Genomic DNA, 27,285 nt, shown 5'->3' with positions numbered 1-27,285 from the left:
TTTCTCTATATTTTCCTTTTATTACCACCTGTGAAAAGATGGTATGTCATTTATCTATACATATAGCCTCAGCAAAACAAGAGTTTATTAAGAAAATATTTTCAATACTCAAACACCTGAAACAGCAGATTCAACGTGATTAATGTACAGGCTATAGCATTACAATATTGTAACCAGTTTTAGCACACCTGAACAATACACATATGAGCTCTGTTAAAACCCTGAAAGAGGACCAGAACATTATAACAATATAGTCAAAACACAAACCTAGAGAAAGATGACAAAAGATGAAATATTTATAGGCAAGTAATTTAGAACAAGAGAATGACCATTAAACCCACAAAAATTATAAAGACATGAATCAAGCTTTGTAAAATGATCCAATGATGTTACAGTATCTCTATACACACACAAACAACTGTGATCTAACAATCGCTAGTAGGTATAGCTTTTCTGCACTTACTTCAAATATAAAGTTACTCCAAACAGGAGAAAAATAAATTAGAATCTGGTACTCCTAGTATAAAAATAAACATCAAAACCTTTTATGGTCAATATTCAATTTTTTTTGTGCTGTTGTAAATTACATTTCGGACTATTTTTTAAACAAAGTGCTCCACACGTTCATATTTAAATAATGGACTAACTCCAAAGAATGTTTTATTTATAGATTGTTCCCCTTTTTTAAAAATAGACACAAACATTATATAGAAAATCCCATGGTCATTGTTTACTGCTTAATACTAAATGAAGCATTATGAGCTGGAATAAGTTTACCTTCAACTGAGTTTAATGGCATTGGTTAAACTACAGACCAGAAAAATACCCCAAAATAAAAATAATCTGGATCTTTAACAGTGTTCGGTCCTTTATCTCGGTTTGTAAGTTTAATACATTCATACTGCATAGTCAAAGGCTTGTGGACACCTATCACAGGCATATGTACATTTCAGGTTTCTTGTATAATAACCTGATATAATCTTGTATAATAAACTCTTATGGAAAAGTTTTTCTTTTGGAACATAGCTATAGGTTTTTGCCCATTTAGCCACAAGAGCCTTAGTAAAGTCAGGTATATGTTGGATGAGGAGTGTTCGGGTGCAATCGTCATTCAATTTCATCCCCGAGATTGTACTGGTCCTCCACTCCAACAATGCAGTAATAATGGAGTTTGTTTTGTAAAAAGAGATGTTGCCATGCTGGAACATGTATGCGAAGGAAAACGAAACATTCGGACAGATCGTGTATATCTTCAAAAGACCAAAAGTCACATTTGCCTTTAAATAAAGCCTTTACATTTGCTTAGCATAAGCTGATATTGAAAGTAACCTTAACATCCTGGAATTCAACATAGAAAAGATAAACATACATATATACATACATTTTATTATATATATATATATATATATATATATATATATATATATGTGTGTGTGTGTGTGTGTGTGTGTGTGTGTGTGTGTGTGTGTGTGTGTGTGTGTGTGTGTAACACAACATCAATGTATCGATGGACAATTTGAGTGGAAAGATATTACCGAATGCCACCCCAACCACACAGCAGAGAAATTAATGTGATGAGAAGAGTATGAAGTTGTGTGTCCCTGCAACCTTTGGAATTCTGGCATGTGTGTGTAAACATACATCAATTAGTTTAAGCTAAAACCTTTGGCCATGACATTGTAGAAAATCACAAAAAATGGGCGTAATCTCTCAACGTTCAATTAAATAAAAGTATTGGAACAGTTATCATTTTCAGGATGATAAACATGTTTATGGAAAGTTTGGCAGCCTCCTGGCTCAGAATTGACCTACTGCAAATACATTTCAAAAGAATCCTAATGTAACCACTGCATCCTACAGGATAAATGTTGAATCTTCAATGACCATGTGTACATGTATGCGTACATGTGAACACGTGTATACAAATCAGTATTGATCGATATCACAGTTCTCCACATTTTACCAAATGCAGGGTAAAATAAACTGCACTGATGCGTCCAAAACAGTCAAACAAGTCTGGTGCCTTGGCCTTAATTCCTATTACATAAAGGTAACAGAAATATTTAATATGCTTATTAATGAGGCTTGTTTGATATTGAGGTCAGTGTTCTCTCAGATCAATTTTACAATATTGGATAAGAGATTGTGGAAAAAAAGCCAAACTGTTTCCTTTCAGATTATAGTGCAAAAGTAATCAGTGTTAAGAAAAGCAGATTTGTGGAGTCCCTAGAAAGCTATAAAAGTACAGTGAAAAAAGGAGATTGAAATCCTTCAGTGTGGATGTACAACTATAAATATATTTTAGTCCTGGATTTAAACTCTGTGGCTGAGGCAGCATTGTGTACTATATGGGCAACAGTTGATGTTTATATGAGCTTGAGATGTACGAGACATTTAATTGAGTGTGTGCATATTCATGTCTATGTATTCAACATATTGCTAGGTGAAAAAACTATTCATCTTTGTCCTGCTTGTGTGATAACTGTTTGATCTGTCGAGAATGGACAACAACTCCAGCCAGTAGCTGAGCCTCGAGTGCTGCATGGAGGTCCGAGCCTCTGAGCTCCATCAGTGGTTCTATTCCAGGCTCTTGTCTCTCCTCAGCACCCAGAGCCCTGCGTCGCCTTCTCAGGTCAATCTCTCCATTCTCTCTGCTCTTCTTTTCTTTCTGCGACCCCTGCTTTTCATGATCTAAAGTCTCCTTTAAGTCCCTGCCTCCTTTCTTCTGAGGTTGAGGTACTTGCTTCTCTTTTAAGATGACCTCATTCTGATTGGAGTCTCGATTGTCAATTATCTGCTGTAACTGGAGCAGTTTTTCCCTCTGCTCAATCAGTTTCTGCTCCTTTTCAGCCTGCTTCACAATTTCATTATCGAGCTCTTGTTTCAACCTCTCTGCTTCCAACCTTTCCTTCTCAAGTCTCTCCTTCTCCAACTTTTCCTTCTCAAGCCTCTCTTTCTCCAACTTTTCTTTCTCAAGTCTCTCTTTTTCTAACCTTTCTTTCTCAAGTCTCTCTTTCTCCAATCCTTCCTTCTCAAGCCGTTCCTTCTCAGCCTCCAGCTGGGCTAACCTCTGCCTAACTTTTTCTTCCTCTTTGTCAATTTCTTCTGGTTGAAGCTGTTCAACGACTCCTTGCTTCTCTTTAGGAAGGTCAGGCTGATGCTGGCGTAATGGCACCCCGCGCGCCCCGAGGTCTCTCTGCAACACTTCATCCACATGCAATTCCCCTTGCAGAGGTTGTTTCTCCTGTTTAGGTTCATCTTGTGCTGGGTTGAGATGAACAGCATTCTTGTGGCTCTCTCCTGCGTTTTCCCCATTATGTGTTAAAACGTCTCTTACTTGTTGCTTTTGAGCATCAGCTACAGGTGCTTGCTTCTCAGGTTCCTGGTGGTGTTCTGAGCTCATTTCTGGGACTTTAACCTTCCCATCTCCATCGGCTCTCTCACGCTGCTGCTGCACTATTGCGACTGCGTCAGCTGCATCACCACCTAAATGTAGCACATGAAACTTTTAGTACTGCATTCTGGTATACAATGGGTTCCAAAAGTCTGAGACAATCCTGAAAATCTGGCAACCTTTACTTTCAACCAATGATCCTAAAGTAAATAATAAAGTCAAGAAAGTAAATAGTGAATATTTTGCTCTAGATAAATATAATCAATTTGTGATGTTTACTGCTTTTAACAAAAGGTCAGCTTTTCCTCATGTCTAATCTCTTCTAATGAAGCAAGTGTTCAAAGGGCACACCAATCAATTAGATCTAAAATGGATCAAAAGGTTTTACACCAACTTGTAAAGTTCATTCTAACTCAAGTGAAGGCTGTCATTGAATTTTATATTTATATATATATATATATATATATATATATATATATATATATATATATATATACACATACACATACATATACACACACACACACACACACACACATTTACACACACACAAATACACAGTGCATCCAGAAAGTATTCACAGCGCTTCACTTTTTCCACATTTTATGTACAGCCTTACTCCAAAATGGATTCAATTCATTATTTTTCACAAAATTCTAAAAACAAAACCCTATAATGACAACTTTGTTGAAGCACCTTCGGCACCAATTACAGGCTCGAGTCTTTTTGAGTAAGTTTGGGACACCTATTTTTGGCCAGTTTCTCATATTCTTCTTTGCAGAACCTCTCAAGCTCCATCAGGTTGGATGGTGAGCATCGGTGCACAGGAATTTTCAGATTTCTCCAGAGATGTTCAATCGGGTTCAAGTCTGGGCTCTGGCTGGGCCACTCAAGGACATTTACAGAGTCGTCCCATAGCCACACCTTTGTTATCTTGGCTGTGTGCTTAGGGTCATTGTCCTGTTGGAAGATGTCACCACAGTTTGAGGTCCAGAGCACTCTAGAGAAGGTTTTCAATCCTCATTCTTGACTTCATGGCTTGGTTTGTGATCTGACATGTGAAACCTTATATAGACAGGTATGTGCCTTTCAAAATCATGTTCAATTAACTGAATTTACTACAGGTGGACTTCAAACAATTTGTAGAAAGATCTCAAGGATGATCAGTGGAAGCAGGAAGCACCTAAACTCTGTGAATGTACATGTGATATATTTGTATTTTTTTATAAATTAGCAAAGATAGATAAAAAAAAATAAAATAAAATAAAAAAACCTTTTTACACGTTGTTATTATGGCATATGTTTATAGAATTCTGAGGAAAAGAATGAATTGTATAAATTTTGTAATATGGCTGTAAACATAACAAATTTGGAAAAAATTAAGCGTGTGCACTGTACGTACACACACACACACACACACACACACTCACACACTCACACATACATACACTATATTTCTAAAAATATTCGCTCGTCTGCCCTCATGTGCAAATTAACTTGAGTAACATCCGATTCTCAATCCATAGGGTTTAATATGATGTTCTTTGCAGCTATAACAGCTTCAACTCTTCTGGGAAGGCTTTCCACAAGGTTTAGTAGTGTGTTAATGGGGATTTCTTACCATTCTTCCAGAAGCATTTGTGAGGTCAGACACTGATGTTGGACAAAAAGGCCTGGATCGCAAATCTAATTCATCCCAAAGGTGTTCTATCAGGTTGAGGTCAGGACTTTGTGCAGGCCAGTCAAGTTCTTCCAAAACAAACTCACTCATACATGTCTTTATGGACTTTGCTTTGTGCACTGGTGTGCAGTCATGTTAAAACAGGAACGGGCCGTCCCCAAACTGTTCCCACGTGAAATTGACCAAAATATCCTGGTATGCTGAAGCATTAAGAGTTCCTTTTCATTGGAACTAAGGGGCCGAGCCCAACTCATGAAAAACAACCCCACATCATAATCCTCCCTCCAGCAAACTTTACACTTGGCACAATGCAGTCAGACATGTACCATTCTCATGGCAACCACCAAACCCAGACTCGTCCATTGGATTGCCAGACAGTGAAGCGTGATTTATCACTCCAGAGAACACGCTTTACACCACTGCATCCGATACTTTGCATTGCACTTGATGTAAGGCTTGGATGCAGGTGCTCGACCATGGAAACCCATTCCATTAAGCTCTCTATGCACTGTTCTTGAGCTAATCTTAAGGCCACATGATGTTTGGAGGTCTGTAGCTATTGACTCTGCAGAAACTTGGCAACCTCTGTGCATTATGCGTCTCAGCCTGACACCGCTTTGTGATTTTACGTGGCCTAATACCTTGTGGCTGTGTTGCTGTCGTTGCCGATCGCTTCCACTTTGTTATAACAGCACTAACAGTTGATTGTGGAATATTTAACGAGAATATTTCATGACTGGACTTATTGCACAGGTGGCATCTTATCATGATACCATGCTGGATTTCAATGAGCTCCTCAGAGCGACTGGTCTTTCACAAATGTTTGTAGAAGCAGTCTACAAGCCCATGTGTTTGATTTTATAGAGATTCTTACTGATTGTATGGGGTGGACAGGTGTCTTTATGCAGATAACGACCTCAAACAGGTGCATCTAATTTAGGATAATAAATGTAGTGGAGGTGGACATTTTAAAGGCAGACTAACAGGTCTTTGAGGGTCAGAATTCTAGCTGATAGACAGGTGTTCAAATACTTATTTGCAGCTGTATCATACAAATAAATAGTTTAGAAATCATATATTGTGATTTCTGGATTTTTTTTTTTTTAGATTATGTCTCTCACAGTGGACATGCACCTACGATGACAATTTCAGACCCACCATGATTTCTAAGTGGGAGAACTTGCAAAATAGCAGGGTGTTCAAATACTAATTTTCCTCACTGTATATACACACACACACACACACAAACACACACACACACAGTGGTCCCCCGGAACTCGAGGACGTTACGTTCTAAAACCCTCACGAGTTCCAGGGGACAACTATAAATAGAGATTTGTTTAGTTTTATTTCATTTAATGAAAATCTTTCAATTATTCAACTAATGCAAAAAAGAAATGACTCAGAGTTCTGGACCACAGTTTTGGGAATGTTTATATGTCATCTTTAAAAAGCCCATTTTCACACCATCTAGATGTGACCTTTAGTAGACTGACCTGCAGCTTTAGGATCCTCATCTTCATCCTTTTTCTGATGGATCTCTTTGTGCTGTTCCTCGATAACAGCCAGGAGTTTCTCCTGTTGGTCCAGCAGCCTCTTCTGCTGCTCCTGCTGCTCTTTGATCACCTGCAGAAGCACAGCATGGTCCAGAACCCCCTCTAAAAAAAGAGAGAAAACACAATACATTTTATAAATGTCCCCACTGTGGGACAAATAAATTATCTTATCTTATATAAAGAGCCATATAGAGACATTTATAGACACAATAATCAGCTATTAGTATTGTAGATCTGAGTAAAATGTATTATTTGAATTAGGTTTGCCTTATTTTAGCAATACTGATCTAGGAAAATTAACTAGAGGCATATTGTTATTAGCCATGCAATTATTTATGCACTCAGGTAAATATTAGTGTGTGAAATACTATGAAATTGGTAAAAAAAAAAAAAAAAAAAGTTTAGCTGAATGTTATTTGAATCTGTGTGCTTTCAGTAGCAGTAGCCATGAACACAAGTAAAAACAAGAAGTTTAAGAAAGAATTTTGAGATAAAGAAAATAGTGTATTGTTAACAGAAGGTGTCTAAGGTGTACATGTCAAAATCAGCATGTTAGAAGTCCAAGGCTACAGAGCCTCATACCTGCAACGATCTTTTTAATCACTGTGGCAGGAATCCGTGGCACAACAGAGCAGTGGAGAAAGAGACAGAAAAAGACAGAGCAAAGTGTGGCTTAAGAGTGCCTTATTTAAACTCAGGCCAAGCTAAAGAAACTGTGATTCACTGTGCTTTTGCAAGATATTTCATCATGATAAAGCAAAACCAAGCAGGGTCAGCTTGCAGTGACTTCAGAAAATGTCAGAAACAAGAAACTGAAAAGAAATTGACTACTGACCATCGAAACTTACACAATCATACAAATGTGTACCGTATACAAATGAAGTAATATCACTTAAATGTACAAGGATTGACACTTACAGTAATTGAATTACATCTAATTTAAACAGTAAAATTATAGGACATATATAAGGAACCTTATTTTTTAAGACAGACTCAATCCTTATAAGCATGATGGATACCAATGTTGCACAAATATCCGGATGGGCGGCATTCTGACAACATTTCAGCGACGCTTTGCTTGAGGGGTTTTGTTGACTTCCTCCTGAATACTGCTGCAACTGATCTCTTTTAATCTTTGTGAAATCTCACAATAAGATTTGTATAGACTTGATGCAGAAATGTAGATAGATTCAAAACTAAGATCCAAAAGTTTTGCTGTTTAAGATTTATGCAATTATGTTTCAACAAAAGTCTCTATGATTGAAGCGTTTATTCATTTCGTTGAATTGATTTTCTGCTTTGGGGACTTCATTATCAATATTGTCTTTCCAAACTAGTTGTTTCTGGTTATGAAAATATTCTACAATAAACTAATGCAATTCGTGGGAGTTGTTACATTTATAATCACATGACATTTAAGTGATATTGCACAGAGGTGTACTTACTTCTCTTCAATACTGTATATGAATATTGCCAAACTCTTACACAAAGTTTTATGTAGTATCATGCAATAAGTTACAAACACTTAAAACTATTCAGTGAAGGTCCAAAGTAAAGAACCCTGTTTGTTTTGTGTTTAAGGTCAGCTGCCTTGGACCGCTCAAGCTCATTTACCTTCCATCTTGTCTCCATCAACTTCCTTGGTGTCTTTCCCATCCAGTTTCTTCTCTTCCTTATGCTCTTGACTGGCACCACCATCATGCACCTCAGGCAAATGGACCCCTGTTTCAGCATCTGTACAGTGGATTAGTCAGTGACTGAGGTTTAATAAACTACGCTAATCTGATACAATACAATTGTGCAGTGATAGTTTGATTCAGGCCTGATAATATATGATTCAGTTCAGTTCCGTTTTTTTTTTTTTGTTTACTTCACAACTTCACAAACTGTGCTTTAGTGTCATTAACTTCAAAGAAAAATAGCAAAGCTGTCCCTATCTCATGTGAAAAAGGAATGAAATAGTATTATTAGAATATTTCGTGGCAATGTTCAAACAGTAATATCACTTTTAAGCCATTTTCCTTTTTAAAGTTGAACGAGATCTAGGCTTGAATATAAATCCATCCATTAGATTGTTTGAATTTAATCCAAATTTGTTGTCTTTGCACCTCCAATGAATATAGTCTGAACTGTTGCTTAAAGGTACTCACGTTTCTCAGATTCAGCTGCTTTTTTATCACTTTCCTCTGGTTTTTTATCAGCAGGCAGTTTGTTCCCAGCATCTTGGACCTTTACTAAAGATGGCTGTTCCACAGATTTATGCACCAACGCCACTAACTCTGGCTGCTGCTGTTCTTTCACCTTCTCATGAATCTCATTGGCAAGGTCCTGGCCCACATGGATGTTCGCAACGTCCTGCTTTTTAGGCACCACATCATTCTTAACTTTATCTTGTGTCACCTCTTGCTGCTGGCCTGCCCCCTGTTCTGCTAACTCCTTCTCTTCCTTTTCAGCAACATGCTTCTGTTCTTCATAAAGCTCCTGCTGGTTCTTGCGTTTCTCTATGTGGACCTCATCATGAGGGATGGGTGGTTCATGGCGATGAGCCTCTCCATCAGGCACTGCGACTTCTGGGAGGGAAAAGAGATATATATATATATATATATATATATATATATATATATATATATATAAACAAACAATATATAAACAAACAAGTTTTCAATTTGCTACACTACAGAAAATGCACCAATTAAAAGACTGTTTATTATTATTATTTTATATTTATATATATTTTTTATTTTTTATATTTATATATATTTATTTGAATCTGTTTAAAACTGATTGAGCAACTGATCTTAATGTCATGAGGTATAAATCCAAGTATTGTTTTTGTGATGTGTATTTAAACTATAATCTTGCTATTTAGTGAACAGTCTGTCCTATGTTGTTGAGTAGGATCACAAGGATCTTATAACTTTGGTTTTCTTCTTCTAACATTTACAAAGATGAAGCAATTGCAAATTGCAGTCTGTTAAAATAATAAACTTTTTTTGTTTACAATAAAAATTTACTAAGAATATCCAACAAAACAGACCTGCAGACTGGCACCGTTTTATGCTGAATTACCTGCTCCAGGAGGGTTCAGTTGGACCTCCTCATTCTTATTCCTCTCAAGCACTTCCACTGGTACTTTTATCTGCGGTGGCTCAGCTGGCTCCTTCTCCTTTGGGGCCTTTGCCTCTTCTGCAGGCTGAATCTGCTCCACAGCCGGCTTAGGATTGTCTGGGTTTCCTGCTACAACTGGAACCACTGGGGTTACTGCAGTCAAACAGAGAGAGAAAAAGGCAGTGAGATCATGTGTGACATCACACACTCATGATTTCCGTTGATTGCAAATCTTTTAAAAAGATAATATAACATTTAAATATTATATTATAAAATTATATTATATAAAATATAGCATCGCAAAGCCTCCCAAACTATACAGATTTTTCAGTTTACCTGACAGAAATAAAAGCATCAGCAGGGGGCAGCAGAGTATGTGTGACCACAGAATATTGATTATTAAACTTGAATTCTACTTGAGATAAGCAATTTATAGATTGATAGCACAATCCATATATGATAGCACTTTCCACTTTTTCCATATACCCTACTATACCTACTATTTGTCCTATGGTTAAAAAAAAGAAATGCCTTTAAATATTTACACTGTTCACTTGACCTGGGTCTATGGTTTCATTCACAGCACCCAGCCAGGGTGGGATGAACAGTGTTTTATTTATTCTTTATTTACATTCTATTAAATGATTATAACCTGTGTTTTATTAGCAAATAAGACACTATGAAGAAATCCCGGAATCTTAAAGGTGCCTAGTTCACTTACGGCGGCGTCCAAAGAGATAACACGGAAGGGAGGAGTGAACAAAAACAAGAGCAATAGAAAATGTGAAATGCAAAGCATGAAAATTTGGTGTTTTGTGCCTGCAGACACACTCCCTCACATGTCTTCATGGCTTTTCTACTCACTCCCCCGTTCACACTCACTCACTCGCGCCCGGAGTCCTGTGTTTCCGCACAGCTGCCCCACCAGCACGCAGTAAACAGGAAACAGGTGTGGAAGTGGGTGTCCACTCAGTGATAAATGTCAGTGTCACTCAGAGGGGGGGTAGGAGGAGGTATGGTGAGAGAGGAGGGAGGGAATGCAGCAGATAGAAAGCGAGAGGAAAGAAAAAGAGTGTATGGACATAAAGCTGTCTGAACTGCCCTTGTGCAGTTTTTTTTACAACTCTCATCCCTTTTTACAGTAGGGGAATTTGAGTCCCTCCATCATTTCCTTTACTTTATTCTGTATTTGGATGCCCTCCCATCCCTCTCTCCCTCGGCTGGAGTTTGAGCAGGAAAACGCCAGCGGCTGTCTCGCTACTGCTCTTTGGGACAAAGTGCATTTCGGCTTGAAGGGCATCATTTAGGTCACAACGCAGAAAAGGCCTAATTCTGGAGTTTGTTCTGTTCATTCTGCACCATCCATTGCTCTTTATGATCTGTTTCTCACTCCATTTCCTTCTTTTCAATTTGCATTTGTCCCATTGGTCTCTTTCCTCTCACCACATCATTGACTTACCAAGATGTTTGGGCAGCTCTGGCACAGGAACAACAGGAGGTTTGTCATTCGTTTTGGGGACGATAGCAGGAGGCTGTATTTGATCTGGCTCACTGGATATGGACAGAGTGGTGAAGGTGCTTAAGAGCAGAATCCCAAGTCCAACCCATAGAACCAGCTAGAGAAAAAAAGAAAAGAGAGAGAGAGAGAGAGAGAGAGAGAGAGAGAGAGAGAGAGAGAGAGAGAGAGAGAGAAAGGGGTGTTACATTTTTGCCTCGTTAAAAACAAATCCATAAAGATGTTTTTCTATTTCGCATTAATAGTCTTTAAAACCAAACTTAAACTAAGGTATTTCAACATTAGTTGCTTCAGGCCACTTGGCTTAGAAAAAGGGCCACTATCCTAGCAGGGGGCATTACTTTCTCATGCCAACCCAAACACCTGCTGTGGCCATTATGGATAAGAAAAAACAATTACAAATTATCTTTTGTGCATTCCCCTAAATTAGGACAAAGTCCTTTTGGACAGACTCTATTGGCTGGCAGACCCATGCTGGGCAACCATGGTTATATAGAGATCACAGAACAGCTTGTGACCACCATCACTGGGCACAACACATCACATCTGTATGGCAGTACTAATTAAAAATGAATACCAGGCTGCTGCCTGCGCTGGAGTTTAGCGTAACTAAGGTTAGAGACGGAGCAGCTGAAGCACACAGAACAAAATAAAATACATGCAAAGTCAATATCTGTGCATTTCTATATAATACAACAGTAATCTACAATCTCACAAATACATGTATATGCACAAACATAGTCACCATGTAAATGCATCTCTCAGACTTGAGCACTATTCGCTCCCTATTTGAATAGATTTCATGCAGAGACATAAAATATTTTCATTTTATATTCTGTTCCAATGTGCTCCATTCAGCAATATGCAAGATTTGCATAGCCATGCTACATGTGCAGTACCTGAGCAGCAAGGCCATTCTTCATGATCTTCCTGTATATGAGAGCAGGGCAGATGAAGCAGATCAGGCTGCCCATAGTGGCTCCAGTCAGACCCAGGATAGTCTCAACTGTAATACACACAAATATGAATAATTCATTGTAAAACACTCATACAGGCACAATTGAATACAATCTTTTTTTTTTTAATATATAATACTAAAACTGATTCAATGTCAATATGTGAAGAATGTTGACTCTAATCTCCCAAATCACTGTTGCTATCTTTTCTCCATAGTGCCCTTGTGTCACCAGAGTGGGCAAAAAGCCCATAAAACATCTTTTAACCTAAAAGCAGACATACTGTTTTGCTCAAATTTATGCAATACAGTATCTCTTTCCCTACAGTTGGATTTGTGGCTGCAATGACACTGGCAGGCATCACTTTGGACAAAGCTATGCTTCCTTTTCAATCCCATCTGAGTATCTCACTCTCTTCCACTCTATTAGCCTAATTGGATCCACAGAGTCAAGCAGAACCCATGTCAACAACAGCTCCAAAGTATGAATAAAACATAGATCTTCTTCTCTCTAAAAACACGCTTCTTTGTTATCCAGCTTTGCTATTAAGGAATGAATGCTGCAGAGTGGGAAAGGTTGGTGTAAGGGAGCATCTGTTTCCATTTTCTAGAATGGACTAGAGTGCAGTGTGATGTCAGAAGTGACAGTGCCATTAAGACCAATCTGACTAAACCTGAGCTGTATAGATTTAAACAAAATAAAATGACAGGTACACACACAGATAAATAGACATTCACACATGAAGACACTAACCATTCGGGATGAGGATACCTCCCAGCATAGTGCCAAAGACAATGCACAGAGTAATGCACTTGAAGCGAAGGGGTGGCATGTATCCACCGGCCGCAAAAGTGCCATCCTTCTGCTGAAAAACACAAACAAAAAAACACGTGCAGTGACAGTTCAACAGGCAGTTACATAAGAAAATTCGTTTCAGTGTTTAAGCTCGTAAAGGACCTGCATAACATAATGTTTTCTCAATGGGACAAAACCCTTCAGTGGGTTTGCATGGCAGAGTTTGCTTCGGTGTGCTGGCATCGGAGCTGATTCAGCACAGCAGCAGTTACACAGTGAGCCAATGTCTCAGCAACTTTATGGAGCAGCTCTTTCATTCTCTTCATCAATCATACATTTTTATTTCCCTCCTGAATCTGTCTGCTCTGTAGCTGCTGCCCAACGCCTTATATCAAGACTCCTGTTGCCACTAAGGTCTGCGATGACGCAAAGCTGGAACAGGACTCTGAGTTTGATGGGAACCACTAAGAAGGTACAGACCAGTATGATAAACAAAACCAATGGGTTTGCAAAATATGGCAAAAGATTTTTTTGTGAGAATTCTGACAGGATTCCAGTGGTGGAAGATGCTATAGTTTAAAGCACAGTTTTGATAAAATCCTATCTTACCTGCTGCTCAAACAGCATGGTGTTGATGGCTTGCCTGCAGGGCAGGATCATCATAGGGAAGCCCACGGCTACAGACATCATGAAGCCCACTCGGATCATATCAGTCACAAGGTTAGAGGGAAAATTCATCAGCACATTCCCAGCTATGGTGTCTGTGAAACTTACATAGCCAAAGAATCCCACCTGTAGTGGGAAAAAAAATTAAAGACAAAAAGGCAAATCGTAATGCTAGAGAAGATGGACTACTGACACCCAGTTCAATATATTTATGTTCATCCCAATATTAAATTGTTTTTTGACTACAAACTGGTAATATTACTCTGATAAGCTTCTATTGGAGTATAACTACTCCAGATGGAGCAATGGTAGTGTTTATTTGACAAAACAATAGTGCAGAGCTATGCAAGAAACATTTTTTTTTTCAAAAGGTCTTTTGATCCCATTGGCCCCTGAACGCCCACAGTAAAGAGAAAAAGCAACAGAACCCTGCTACTCAAATCGGCCTTGATCTATCCACAGAGGTAAATAGAGGGTTCCTCTAGGAACAACACCAGACAAAAGTCCTTGAGCGCACCACAAATCTCCTGCACTACTCTGAACACAGCCCCCCTTCCCTACATTTGTTCAGAGTAAGAAAGCAAGGGACTAAGAAGTACAAAAGTGAAAATGCAGGAGCAGCCGAAAAACACATGATGAAAGCACTATTATCTCTCAAGGTAACATTTATTTGCTGCTGTATGAGAAACAGAACAAAAAAAATCTGACATGGTCTTAAATAGCATTCCACCTGAAAATATTTATGGAGGACTAAAAGAGGGTGGCGTTGGAGACTGATGAAGTGGGCTGATGTTTATGTGGTGGAAGAAAAGTGCCATTCAGACTGTTTCTGTCATTCGCACTCTACCTATTTCTTTCTGTTTAAACTGAAAGAATATGAGTGTGCTGCCACGATGAGACAGAAGAGAGTAATTACCTGAGGTATTAAATGGAAAGTACAGCAGATGAGAGGTTAACAGACCCCTGATCTCTCCAGAGGACAGAGAAGGACTTCAGGTTTGCCATGAATGCAATGCAGTGCAATGGCCACTTAATAAGAACTGTGTCCTGATGCTTTTAATAATTCAGCCCGAAAAACTGATCAACTAAATGTGATTCTCTAATGCTAAATGCCAAAGAAATAAGGTGTAAAGTTTTTGTGACAAAACAGAAAAAAGGTAAATCCATTTTAATTTTAAGCCATGCATTAAAATTGATTTGTTTTAGATTTCCTAATCGAATAATTTCCGATTTCAATGAGAAGTGATAAAAACAACAGCATAGCCTTTTCTTCAATGATGCCAGCAAGAAAAATAGTATTGCTTTGAAAATGAGCATTTCAGTTACTGCATTATTTTGACTAAACCATTAGGAAAAGGCTAAAATACATTTTAGCAATAAAGCATGAATGATTTTATTGGAGCCTCAAGGTATTATATCCAAATTAGACAAGAGCCTCCTGCTAAATAAACCAAATTCTACAGATAACCTCAAATACAATTTGGAAGAAAGCAGGAGCATAGCAATTTCACATTAAGATTTACATTAAGATTAAGCTCCATAATTCGCAATGGAAATACACTAATTTGCATGTAAGGAGAGAGCTCAGTGGGATAAGTGGTGTTCATTTTTTTATTATTATTCCCAAGCAGAAAGCTTGCTACACTGGGAACATAACAGATGCTAGAGACGGTGTGGGAAACAGGAAGCTTAATAGTAGTGAATATCCTGGGAATGTCCAGTAAGAAGACTCTTGTGGGTAAAGGTACACAACACATCAGGGAATATATTTAACACTGGGCTGCTTTTTTAGCTTGAAGAATTGTTCTTGCTATTTATGGAGCATTCTTATAATTGCATGTATAAAAATGCTCTAACAAGGCAGTGACTTCCTCATTCTCCCCACAGTGTATGACTGGATTGACCTGGACAATAAAACATATTTAATAGAATATTCAAGGCAAGTATTTATACCAGCACAGCCCAGACAAGCATTTATTTCTAGCCCATATTCGTGTTTGTGTCTGTTATACTAAGAAATCAAAATAAGAATGTAGCTCTAATCATTTTAATCTAGTCCCTGGTGTAGTAAAGGAGAAATGGGAAAAACATGTCCCTCTAACAGAGCACTGCTGTCATCAGAAAGCTCAGTCAACAGCACTGCTCAAGCTATTTTATTTTTAAATCTCTCACAAACATATGAAAATAAATAAATAAATACACGAGCACACACACACACACACACACTTACCGTGATGTAAAATGTGGTAACAACATTGAGTGAAGAGGTAAAAATGGTGCTCATTCTCTTAACCGAGGGCTCGTCCAGGCTGTCATAGGTAGGCAGCACCTGTCTGTAAAACAGAGGAGCTTTTTTTTTTTTTTTTTTTGCACAGAACTACAGAGCTCTTACCACATGTACATGTGCATTTGAGTGTGTATTGGTAATCGCATCAATTCTACCTTACATACTTCTAATAAAGCATGCGCCACTACTATAAAACTTTATTATAAGTTGGTAGCTCATGCACTAGATTGAGAGCAAAGAAGAACAAGGAAAGTAAAGTGAAAGCTCAATAATTTGTTTTACAGTAGCTGAATAAAACCCTTAGAAAAGTAGCAGTAGGAGAGAAAGAGAAATGATGGGATGGGAAAATGATGAAGAGTTGGCTATCTCTGGGAAGCCAAAAGGGGAAAAGGCACAAAAAGAAGGAACAAATTCCATGTGTCATCAAGACAACTAATAAAACTAGTAAGCGATAAAACATTAAATGGGAAATTTACTATGGCAATATATTTAGCGACTAAAGTACGAGTCAGATTTTAAGAATGTTATAAAGTTTTCCGCTAGGTCGGGCTTTTGTTTTGGTCCTTTTTCTCTTTCACCCACTCACTGCTCTTACTCTCTCTCCTACTCCCTGTCCCTCTCCCCCGATAGCCTAAGCACATTCTCAGTTTATTGGAATATACAGCACTACGTTATGTGCTCTTTACCCAAAGCCTGGCCTGGTGCCAGAGGCCAGCCAATCTCATAGCTGGAACCTGCTCGCAATAAAATCCAGGGACAGGAGGAGACAGGAGACAGAATCGCTTCCACTGAGTAGTACTGGCAATCAATTGCATTTACAACCTTCCTACAAGTACAGCATTGAGCTTGTTATTATCAAAAACACTACGAATGAACTAGTAAACCCCTGCTTTACAGAATGACAAAGAAAAGGTTGCATTTCAGCGATTACCTCCAAGTGTTAAACTAGACAAACTGTTGACACTAATTATTTTGTGATTTCACTAAAAGATCGCACCTAGCAAAAGTGTTACTCAAGTGTGTATATGACATGCCGTAAATATTTTATGACAGAAATACCATCAGTGTTTACACATTACATTGTCAACACCTTACAGTTTAAAGGAATTAAACTGACTAACATTTTTTTTTGCAAGTCAGTGTTTCTGACATTTGTACATAATCTACTACCTTCCAGGTCGACTAAGAACACTTTTTACCTGCAAAAAAATAAGCTACTAAGTTGTATTGACTCTTTTATGTGATATATTGGGTATAATAGTGTGAAGTAAACCTCATTAGAAATATATACAGAGGGTGATGAAAGGGGTTTTTTGTGGTTAGCTTCAGAGTCAGAGCTGTCCTCACACAGGGGAGGGTTGCCTTTGCACTAATGATTGGCATAAGTGGCATCATGTGTCACACTTTCTGACCACTGTCCAAAGACCTGAGCCAAGCATCACTCATCACCCTAAGAGATGTGTGTGTGTGTGTGTGTGTGAGTGCGTGTAGAAAGTGCACACTAGGGTTGCACTGTACTCGTTAATGATGTAATCCTCTACTTATACCTCCTTCACTCTATTACCATCTGACACACACACGTACGTGAACACAAACACACACATACACCCATCCTGAAACTCACACATTTATGTTGACAGGAGAAAGCAGGCTGTGAAAGAACATGCAAATGAAGAATGAGAATGAAGGAGTGCTGAATGAATAGAGAGAGAACACACAGTTCTCTCTTTCAAAACACTGACTCAGAAGAACATGGACTGAAGTTACCAAAGTCAAACAAAAAACAACAACGAAAAAAGACTAACAACAATACAAAAAAATGACACCATTAGCATTGGTTTAGGCCATTTTTTATATTTTGATTTTATATTCCATTTAAAACGACCTATTTAGGTTATTTAGCTAAAGTAATAACCTTAGGCACCACTTGTTAGCCTACACAGTTGCCTTTTTTCCTGGCAATCTGAATATGGGACTTGGCATTCTAGCACATTGGAGATTTTCTTGCCCACTTGGGCTTCCAGTGGCAAATCACACTTAAAAATACTTTGACAAAGTACTAAACCTACAAAACTGCAATAATGTGATTCAGAAAGATGGCAAATTTCGTTTTCTTTGAAACATGATCTGCAAAGCCTATGACACTGTGTAAACTCTGTTAGAATGGAGCGTTTGATTATGATGACTGCAATGGCAAAGATCATTTATCGCAGTGAGAAAGTAGTATCATTAAAACCCTATTGCATTACTCCCATCCAGAAAGAGAGAAAAGGAATGATTTTTGCTGATTGTTTTTGCAGAAGGAGTTTGGTGCGGTTGCCTAGCAAGCGGGGTCCATTTTTGCAGTGCTTTACACCTGACACACCAACAGCTTCTAATTTCCTGCTGTCTACGTCAAAAAAAAAAAAACCCAGACACTCAGAAAAGCTCAACACCGCCACTGAAGCTGAAATTTTTGCACAGTGAAAATGGAGCCCCTGTAATAGCAAACATTTAGTTTCTCCTCCCTACATACGTCACAACATAAATAAGGTCACTGCAGCCTAGCGTGTACACAGGAAATGGGAAATGGAACAGGGAAAGGGGTACTTACGACTGACAGGCGAATGCCATGCCACAGATAGGGATGCAGCGAAAGACGCCGTCCCAGCGTACGTAAATTACCCTGCTGAGCCATAGGCCAGTGAGGAGGCCATGATTGAAGGATGAGAGCACCATCTGTGGTGAAGTGGAAAGCATCAGGGTTACAAAATGTCCCATTATGAAAGGGGTTGAGAGGGAGATGTGGGGAAACAAACTTTGACCAGGCCATCAGATTGGCCACTGGAAAGAGAGGAGACCCCATTTTTAAAAAGTATGTTAAAAATCCTCTCGGCGGTCCCGCATCACCTGTAGCTGTCTCTCTAGTTACTGCCAGCCCTTGATGTTTTTTTAACTCAATCTACTTTGCCAAGCACCTAATGTAACCAAAAAAACGAGAAACACAATCTGCCCAGAGCAGGCAAATCTTGTATCTCTGGAGATTGCAGCATGTCTTGGGAAAAACAGAAGATGAAATGAAAGAAGTGAGCAAGAGTTAATCACTTTCCTTTAAAACTCCAGAATAACTTCCACCAAACCACAACCATAAGCCCTGTTTAGCATACCATACAGAATGTCATTTTACACACGCATATACTTAAAACAAACGGATGAATACAACATATGAAGATGTTTGATTGGGTGTAGGTGGAGAGAGTAGGGGAAGTCGGGGATAATGCAGTGATCAGGCTGAATCCATGATGGTAGAACGCTCTGGTCCAGGACGTAGGCTACTTACGGGTGGCAGCAGAAGGTAGTGGCGATAATTGGCAGACACTGCACGACCCCCTTGATGCGCCACAGGTTCACTTTTTCCACCCATGACCCACTGATAATGCCGTAACGCAGAGAGGACAACACTATCTAGAAGCAGGAAAGGCAGCGCCCATCAGGAAGGCAGGGCACGCCAGGAGCAGAGCAGTTCAGAGAAGGGGGCAAAGGGAAGACACATTAAGGTTAGAGGGTTAAAGGCTAGTCAAAACAGGCCTGAAAGCGTTCTTGCCCAGCAAACTGGCTCAAATATTAAGACATTACAAAGCAACTACAGGCATTGCCTGAATCTACACATTAAAACTTCATTCACTTAAGGGCTGTCAAATGATTCAACGACAGTTAAACTTGGGACATAAAAATTTATGACATTAAAAATCAAACTCTGTAAAACTATTGTAACAGCGCAGCCAGAACCCATTATATCAGATTTAAACTATTATCAAGACTGAATTATGAGTCATTTATCCCTGGCCAGGCCATTACATGAAACGAAACTGATGCATTAGCTGTGACTGAGAAACATTCATTAGATTGCAATGGATTCATCTTAATATTACTGTAACTTGTGCTAATATATGCATAATGTTTGTCACTAGAAATTTCTATTGTAGAGAGGGAGCGAGAGAAAAAGATGCAACAAGCCCCTTAAAGCACCAAGACCTCCTTAGAATTCAAAACAAACTCTGATATAGTTAAGTATCAACTGAAAAACAACTGGATGAGGAGGATGAATATGAGGATCATTGAGGATCTGCTCACACAGAAATGATCTGTAGTTTAAAACAGAACCAAATACAGCACACTACACAATGCTAGATAGCAAACACAAAATAAGCGAGGAAAGAAAATTCAAGCAACATTTTCATGTGAACAAGAAAGAAAAAAAAATCCTGAAATGTCCAGTGGAACTAAAAATCCTAATTTCTCAAGAGTCTCGCAAGAAGAGTAAAATGACGTCGTCTTAAGTGTGAATCAATTTCAAAATGTGCAATACGTAATCTTTAAATCTTATAATTGCTAAAAAGTGAAATTGCCTTTCTTATGTGTGTTCCATGTGTGTCATATACAAAATTTATAAACTGGAAACTATTCTTCTTAAGAATGTTTAAAAGTACAGGTTTAAGTCTGTAACCAAGTGGACCAGTGTTGATCTAGTCATTGATAGAGACTCTGCACTTTTGAACATCGCTCTGGATAAGGGCGTCTGCTAAAATGCGTAGATGTAAATTAAATGAAGATGTTTGCGTTATCCACCGCACTTTTACTCAGAGAATAATATAAAGAAGTGAAGCTTTGACCAATGTTGATATAAAAAAGACAGTGTGGAAGCTACATTTATTTTAAAACTATAATGTAAGCGACTCACCGTGAACATAAAAAACGTGTAGAAGATCAGTGCCATGGCTGAAAACGACTGGATAGAGGACATCATGTTCCTCTGCAAACTCAGAGGCAGCACAATGAACAGTGACACCGCAATAAGCAAAAGGACACGGAAACTGCGTGTTACCTGAGGAGGTGAGAAGAACATGGACTAGCATCGCAAATCTCAGATAAAAGAGACACGTATATATTAAATACTTCTATCAACTGTTATATCATCAACCCTAAATAATCCCTTTGTTAATTTATTTGATACGCAATATGAAACAAAGCCCTCAATCACATCTATGTTTTCTAAGCATTTTCTTCAGTGCATTCTAAAAATGTCTTCTGTAGCTGTTACAGAGGCATCTCTATAAACATAATATATAAATATTTCAGAAATATTAATTAGCAGTGTGTTGGTGCAATTTTAGCCCTTTTTGTCACCTGCCTATCTACTCCTGCACTCAAGTAAGAAATATGACTTAAAAACACAGTATAGCACATATTAAAGGAATTTAACTGAGTATAAAGATAAAGACAGTAAAAATGCCAATGCTTACCTGAAGTCCTAAAAGTTGGGCAAAGAAGTTTGATCCAAGGTCTGCAATGACCACATAGAATGCAATACATGTACCAAGCATTAAGCCAATCATACTAGAGAAATAAAGAAACAGGGAAAGAAATCTCTGTCAATGTCTGATTGGAATGACTGTGGAGAAAAACTTGAGTAATGATCAAATATCTGACCTCAGCTCCACAAGCGCCTTTCCTGGTTTACCAAAGGCATGAAAAGCTGCAAAAGAAAAGTATATTTAATCCTGGCACAGTTATTGTGGTATTCGAGTCTGAATAAACAAACAAAACCCAAAAAGCTAAATATGCAGGGCAACCATTTTGATAGAACCACTAACACAGTCCTTTTGCCAAATGTCATTTTCAAAAGGTCAGCAGTGTGTTTGTCATTCTTACCCAGTCCAGCATAAGTCCTGCGCTTGGTATTGCTGGCTGAATGGACCAGAAACATGCAGGACTGATGGGTCATCCATGAGCAGAAGAAAAGCAACAGAGTGCCTAGTACTATACCACACTATATAAAAGATGAAAAAAGCACAGATATTGCATGAGGCTAATTAGGTGGATGCATAATTTCCTTTCCTTACTAATATAAAAATAGAGCACAGAAGAAGCCACTGCAACACAGGACATCACCAGACAATATTTTGCATAACTTCTGCTGCAGAAGCTTGCAAAACTCTGCTTATTTCCTTTGACTATATGAGAATCAGCTGATATTTAGAAATCTGATGTCAATCTGATGAATTACTAACAGAACTTAGTTAAAAGAAGTAACACTTCAAGATGCCACAAACCCACTTTCTATTTTGTTTTTTTTGTTTTTTTTTGCTGTATTTTAAAAATAAAATTAATCCACTTTCTTCTTTAGCACAGCTCATTATTCCAATGTGTACAATAATAACGTTATATTCCTGATGCTTTAAATGGCATTGGGTTTCTGTTTACATATTTATAGACTTTCTTAAATAATTTATATTCATACAAATTAAACAGATTAATAACTATGAAATGTCAATTATAAACAAAAGTCAATGTCAACAGTGTCGTTTTGTGATTTGCCCCACTGGAACAGAATAAATGTAAATAAATTTAATCAAAATAAGCAAACCATCACAGATGCAATGGCTCAAGATAAATTGTGTTCATGTGCATAGTCTGTGTTTTGTCAATCGACATCATACACATTTATGGCATGAAATATTGATGGGCCACATGAGAGTTCCTTGTATCTGCCCATGAATTGATGTGCCTTAATGGAAATACTTAGTTTGTCACAAAACAATAAAAAGCAATTAAGGGGTGCACAGTCTCAGCAACAATACTTAAATATACTGTGCCATTCAAGCGATGACTGATCAGCATAAACATTGTCCACGGTGTGAAAAGAAAACTTTTATTACATCAACACCTTTGACACAAAGCAGGCTGGATTCATGCTGTTGGTGTCAAAGTCTGACCCTACCATCCTTGTTACCATCCGTTAGTCCAAGCTAGTCTATATTTTTCTCAGATTGTACAGTTTTGGTAAGCCTTCCCAAATGCAGCCTCAGTTTTGTGTTCTTGAATTACAGATTTCTTTTTCTTCTTCTTCTTTTGGCTTTTCCCATTAGGGGTCGCCACAGCGGATTATCCGTCTCCATACCCCCGTCCTCTACATCTGCCTCTTTCAAACCAACTACCTGCATATCTTCCCTCACCACATCCATAAACCTCCTCCTTGGTCTTCCTCTTTTCCTCCTTCCTGGTGGCTCCTTCCTCAGCGCTCTTCTACCGATATACACCATGTCCCTCCTCTGCACATGTCCAAACCATCTCAATCTCGCCTCCCTATCTTTGTCCCCAAAATGTCCTACATGCGCTGTCCCTCTAATAAACTAATTTCTAATCCTGTCCATCCTCGTCACTCCCAATGAAAACTTTAACATCTTCAGCTCTGCTACCTCCAGCTCCCCCTCCTGCTACCTCCAGCTCTGCCTCCTGTCTTTTAGTCAATGCCACTGTCTCTAAACCATACAACATAGCAGATCTCACCACAGTCCTATGAACTTTTCCTTTCACTCTTGCAGATACCCTTCTATTACAAAAATGCCTGCACTCTTTTCTTCACTTCTCTAACACACTCTCCATTACTTTGCACTGTTGATCCCAGGTACCTAATCTCCCCCACCTTCACCACCTCTTCTGCCTGCAACCGCACCACTCCACTGCCCTCCCTCTCATTCACAAACATGTACCCTGTCTTACTCCTACTGACTTTCATTTCCCTTCTCTCCAGCACACACCTCCACCTCTCCAGGCTCTTCTCAAACTTCTCCCTACTCTCACCACAAATAATATCACCCGCAAACATCATAGTCCAGGGAGACTCCTGTCTGACCTCGTCCGTCAACCTGTCCATTATCACTGAAAACAGGAAAGGGCTCAGAGCCGATCCTTGATGCAGTCCAACCTCCACCTTGAACCAGTCTGTCGTTACTACTGCACACTTCACTGCTGTCACACTGTCCTCATACATGTCCTGCACCACCCTCACATCTGCCACACCTGACTTCCTCATACAGTACCACAACTCCTCTCTTGGCACCCTGTCGTATGCTTTCTCTAGATCCACAAATCCACACAATGCAACTCTTTCTGACCTTCTCCATCAACATTCTTAAAGCAAATAATGCATCTGTGGTGCATCAGATGGTCACCATAACTTCATTCTGTGACTCCCAACTTCTCATACAGCTCCTCATATGCCTTTTCCTTTGCTTTCGCCACATCCCTCTTTGCCTGCTGCCGCATCTCCTTGTACTACTGCCTACTTTTCTAATCAATCTGTTGATCCTAATTCTGTTTTGCCAACCTCTTTCCCCTTATGCTCTCCAGCACTACTTCTTTGTCTTCATTTCTATTCCCAGATTTCTAGCTGTCTGACCGAGCCCCTGTCTGACCTCTTCCCTGAATCTCATACTACAGTCTTCCTCCTTCAGATTCCACCATCTTATTCTTTTTTTAGTCCTCACTCTCCTCCTCTTCTTCTTCACCTCCAAAATCATCTTACAGGCCACCATCCGATGCTGTGTAGCTACAATGTTCTTGGATGATAGATATGGAATCATAATTGGTCCTAGGCTGTTGTGTCCCTTAAGGTTTGCATTCTCAGATGTTTTTATCCTTTCCACAATTGCAATCCCATAACCTGTCTGTCAGTTCAAACCAGTCTAAACATCCTCCATTAGCTTTTCTCATCAAAGCTTCTTTCATTCCCCCCACAGAACTGCCACTCAATGGCGGTTTTATCATTATCGCACCATTCTGAGTAAACATTAGAGACCGTGTGGAAAATCCCAGGAGGTCAGCAGATAGAGAATTCCCTAACCAGCCCGTCTGGCTTCAATAATCATGCCACGATTAAAGTAATCTTTCCGACAGTTGATGTGAACATTACCTGAAGCTGCAGGTCCATATCTACAGTATTTTATATACTGCACTCACTATATTGACTGATTTGATGTGTATGAATGAAAAGGTGTACTGAGAAGTCCATATTAAAGTTTTTGGTGTGTGTAAATTCTGGCAATAAATGATTCACTACACAAATGATAGACTGCACAGACTGTGGTGTAAAACATGCTTTAAAAACCCCACAGGTCTGTTTACCTGTTTGAAGCAGAAGGGCATAGTCAGAACACTGACTCCCACAATGCTGTTCACAACGTTCATTATCAAACCCCAATTTGACGAGGTCATTTTGGCTTTCTTGCAGGGTGCAGCGTTTATATCCGATGTGTTTTGAGAGAAACAGTCAGCAGGGGTGTAATCTCTGTTGTAATTCCAGACTAATCCAAGCAGGACTCTCTGTGAGTGACGTTTCCTGCACAAGTCAGTGACGTGGCGCTCTGCGGCGAACAAACACAACACACACGTGGCATATGTAAATACTTAAACCCAGAGATTGCAGTGCATTTTAATCAACAATAGCATTACAATCTAGCATTACAATAAATAAAATGTCAAATCAGGGTTATCTTCATTACTGGAAAGACAAGATTCAGGTTCATACCAAGTCCTTACTTCCCCTCCGACATGAAGTCCTATGTTACCATCAGTATCGTTAATATTATTAATTTTGCATTGTCTTGCAAGACCAAGCAGCCCGAATCCTCAGGTTCAATAAACTTTTTATTTGTATCTGACTGCACGCGTATAGAATAAATACTTTTAGAGAAATTCACCACTCCGTATCCAATAACAGTATTTCCTCGATGCATAACCAGGAAGTGGCCGCGGCAGCATAAGGCACGTGCTACTTGCTGCCCCCTGTGGCCGGGAGGAAGAAAACAATCTACCGGCCATAATAACATACTACCTTTCAGTGAGCCGTGACGTTAATACAAAGATAATTACTACATTCCTGAGTCCTCCTACAAACAATACGAAATGTATCACTGTCAAAGTCACATCATCTCCCCAGTCTTTCGTCACGTAACTATTTGCATAATGTTTTATCTAGACAGAGATATAAGCAGGAAAGGGAAACAGGAATAAAGGATGCAACAGGAGCTTTGAGGAATTCGGGCTAAAAGCACCTCCTGGCCCAGCTGGAGCGACGAGGTTGTGTCCGGTGTACACCAACTGGGCATTAACATAGTCTCTAAGGATAGGATTTAAGATTGCAGATTTATAGAGCAGGTTTAGATGGAAGACAGGAAATGCCTGGCTATTGTATACCTCTGGCCTCAGAACCAACCTGACTATTCACCTTATTGGCAGGAGGGTCTTGTCATTCCACACATAATCCCTGAAAATTGGAATTAGGTCCCAGCAGAACAGGAGAAAAGGGGGCAAGGTAGATTTTTGTGACGATTTGAGGGGTACTCTATCCAGGATGAAATTAGACACAGGCATCCGATTGAACTGCTGACCTCAGGGGAAGCCCCTGGTCAGTGTAAGGTCATGCGAGCACAAAGCCGAGTGCTGAACTGTGAGAGGTCAAGCATGCGTGCAACTGAATGGGAGTCTTTGTGGAATCAGGCATGCACAAAATTTCCCATGAGCCACCAAACCTCACACACTCCCCCAGGAACTGAAGGAAGGGGGATGAAACCTGCTTTTACCCTCAAGTGTGTGTGGGTATGTGAGCATGCATCTGCGACCTCAGAAAGGACACACACAAGCTGCCTCAGTAATCACATTTAATTACACATCAACCAGACCAGTGAATGGGTTTTTTAATGCAGGACTTCTCCACACACAAAAAGACTGACATGGCCAACTAAACATTGCCTACCTTTGTTCTGGTGAAATCTATTAAAGCATTCTCTCGTAACCATCAGCGGTGCTAAAAGGCTTCAGATAACTCCTTTTATGTTGATAATCATGAATAAAGGGAAGACAAGAGTGGTATGCCATTTAAACAAAAGTCACAACTGTTAATTACAGATGTCTGATAGGATGGTAGGGTCAAATCAAAATCACTACTTCAAGGTTTCTAATAGGGTAAATCCCATGTTTAAAGCAATGACTCAGCAAACCTGTTATTGGTATATTTTTATAAGCAATGCTGCTTCCTCTTTGGCCTAATGGTTTGCCTGGAAAATATACAATTGTTTAGAATGTGTGTATTTTTCTTCTACAGTTACTATCTGACATTATTCTGAATGTTTTACATTTATGTTTAATCTTTAGATTATTCATATTTGTTATTTTTTCTATCAAGAAGTCGAAACAAAGTAGGTTGGAGAGGTTATTCATGAACACTACTAAGTGATAGAGCTATCACTCTGTAAGGGTCAGACAGCTGATGTGAATTTTGTCTTCTCAAAGTCACACTCAGGCATGGCTCATTTTTGGAATGTGTGACTAGACAGTAAAACTGTCACTGTGACATTTACACCATTTGCTACAATTCAATTCCATGCATCATTCATATGATAGAAATGATTGCCACACTAGAAGATCATATTATGAAGTAAATTTCATTTATTTTTAAATCTGTGACATTTGTTTTATCATGCTTGCCCCTACAGTTAAAGGTGTG

General features: G+C 39.0%; 1 protein-coding gene across 3 annotated transcripts; it reads right to left on the bottom strand.

Annotated features, from left to right (window-relative positions):
* slc38a10 (solute carrier family 38 member 10) lies at positions 1-25,530 on the bottom strand. Of its 3 annotated transcripts, none has more exons than XM_046853603.1 (18): positions 25,309-25,530; positions 24,906-25,144; positions 21,651-21,768; positions 21,429-21,474; positions 21,242-21,335; positions 20,680-20,823; positions 19,279-19,403; positions 15,903-16,005; positions 13,616-13,798; positions 12,965-13,076; positions 12,155-12,261; positions 11,199-11,355; positions 9,701-9,892; positions 8,782-9,201; positions 8,246-8,365; positions 7,214-7,234; positions 6,572-6,733; positions 1-3,486 (listed from the first exon to the last, which is right to left on the bottom strand). In XM_046853603.1, the coding sequence occupies exons 2-18, from the start codon at positions 24,993-24,995 to the stop codon at positions 2,453-2,455; spliced, it is 3,228 nt and encodes a 1,075-aa protein (XP_046709559.1). In that variant the 5' UTR covers positions 24,996-25,144; positions 25,309-25,530; the 3' UTR covers positions 1-2,452. The 3 variants fall into 3 exon arrangements, with proteins under 3 accessions (XP_046709559.1, XP_046709560.1, XP_046709561.1); XM_046853604.1 differs by lacking the exon at positions 19,279-19,403 and adding an exon at positions 18,553-18,677; XM_046853605.1 differs by lacking the exons at positions 7,214-7,234; positions 19,279-19,403 and adding an exon at positions 18,553-18,677.
* Positions 25,531-27,285: the final 1,755 nt, after the last annotated feature.

Source organism: Silurus meridionalis, chromosome 7 (assembly GCF_014805685.1).
Source record: "Silurus meridionalis isolate SWU-2019-XX chromosome 7, ASM1480568v1, whole genome shotgun sequence".
Lineage (NCBI taxonomy): Eukaryota > Metazoa > Chordata > Actinopteri > Siluriformes > Siluridae > Silurus > Silurus meridionalis.
The sequence above is the reverse complement of the archived record's forward strand: the minus strand, read 5'-3'. Positions and strand labels throughout refer to the sequence as shown.

Excerpts from the sequence above, each read along its gene's own strand:
- slc38a10 (XM_046853603.1), bottom strand. The coding sequence starts at position 24,995 with ATGACCTCGTCAAATTGGGGTTTGATAATGAACGTTGTGAACAGCATT. Across the intron at positions 21,336-21,428 it reads AAGGCGCTTGTGGAGCTGAG|TATGATTGGCTTAATGCTTG; the intron begins GTCAGATATTTG and ends TTATTTCTCTAG. Across the intron at positions 9,202-9,700 it reads ACTGAACCCTCCTGGAGCAG|AAGTCGCAGTGCCTGATGGA; the intron begins GTAATTCAGCAT and ends TTTCCCTCCCAG.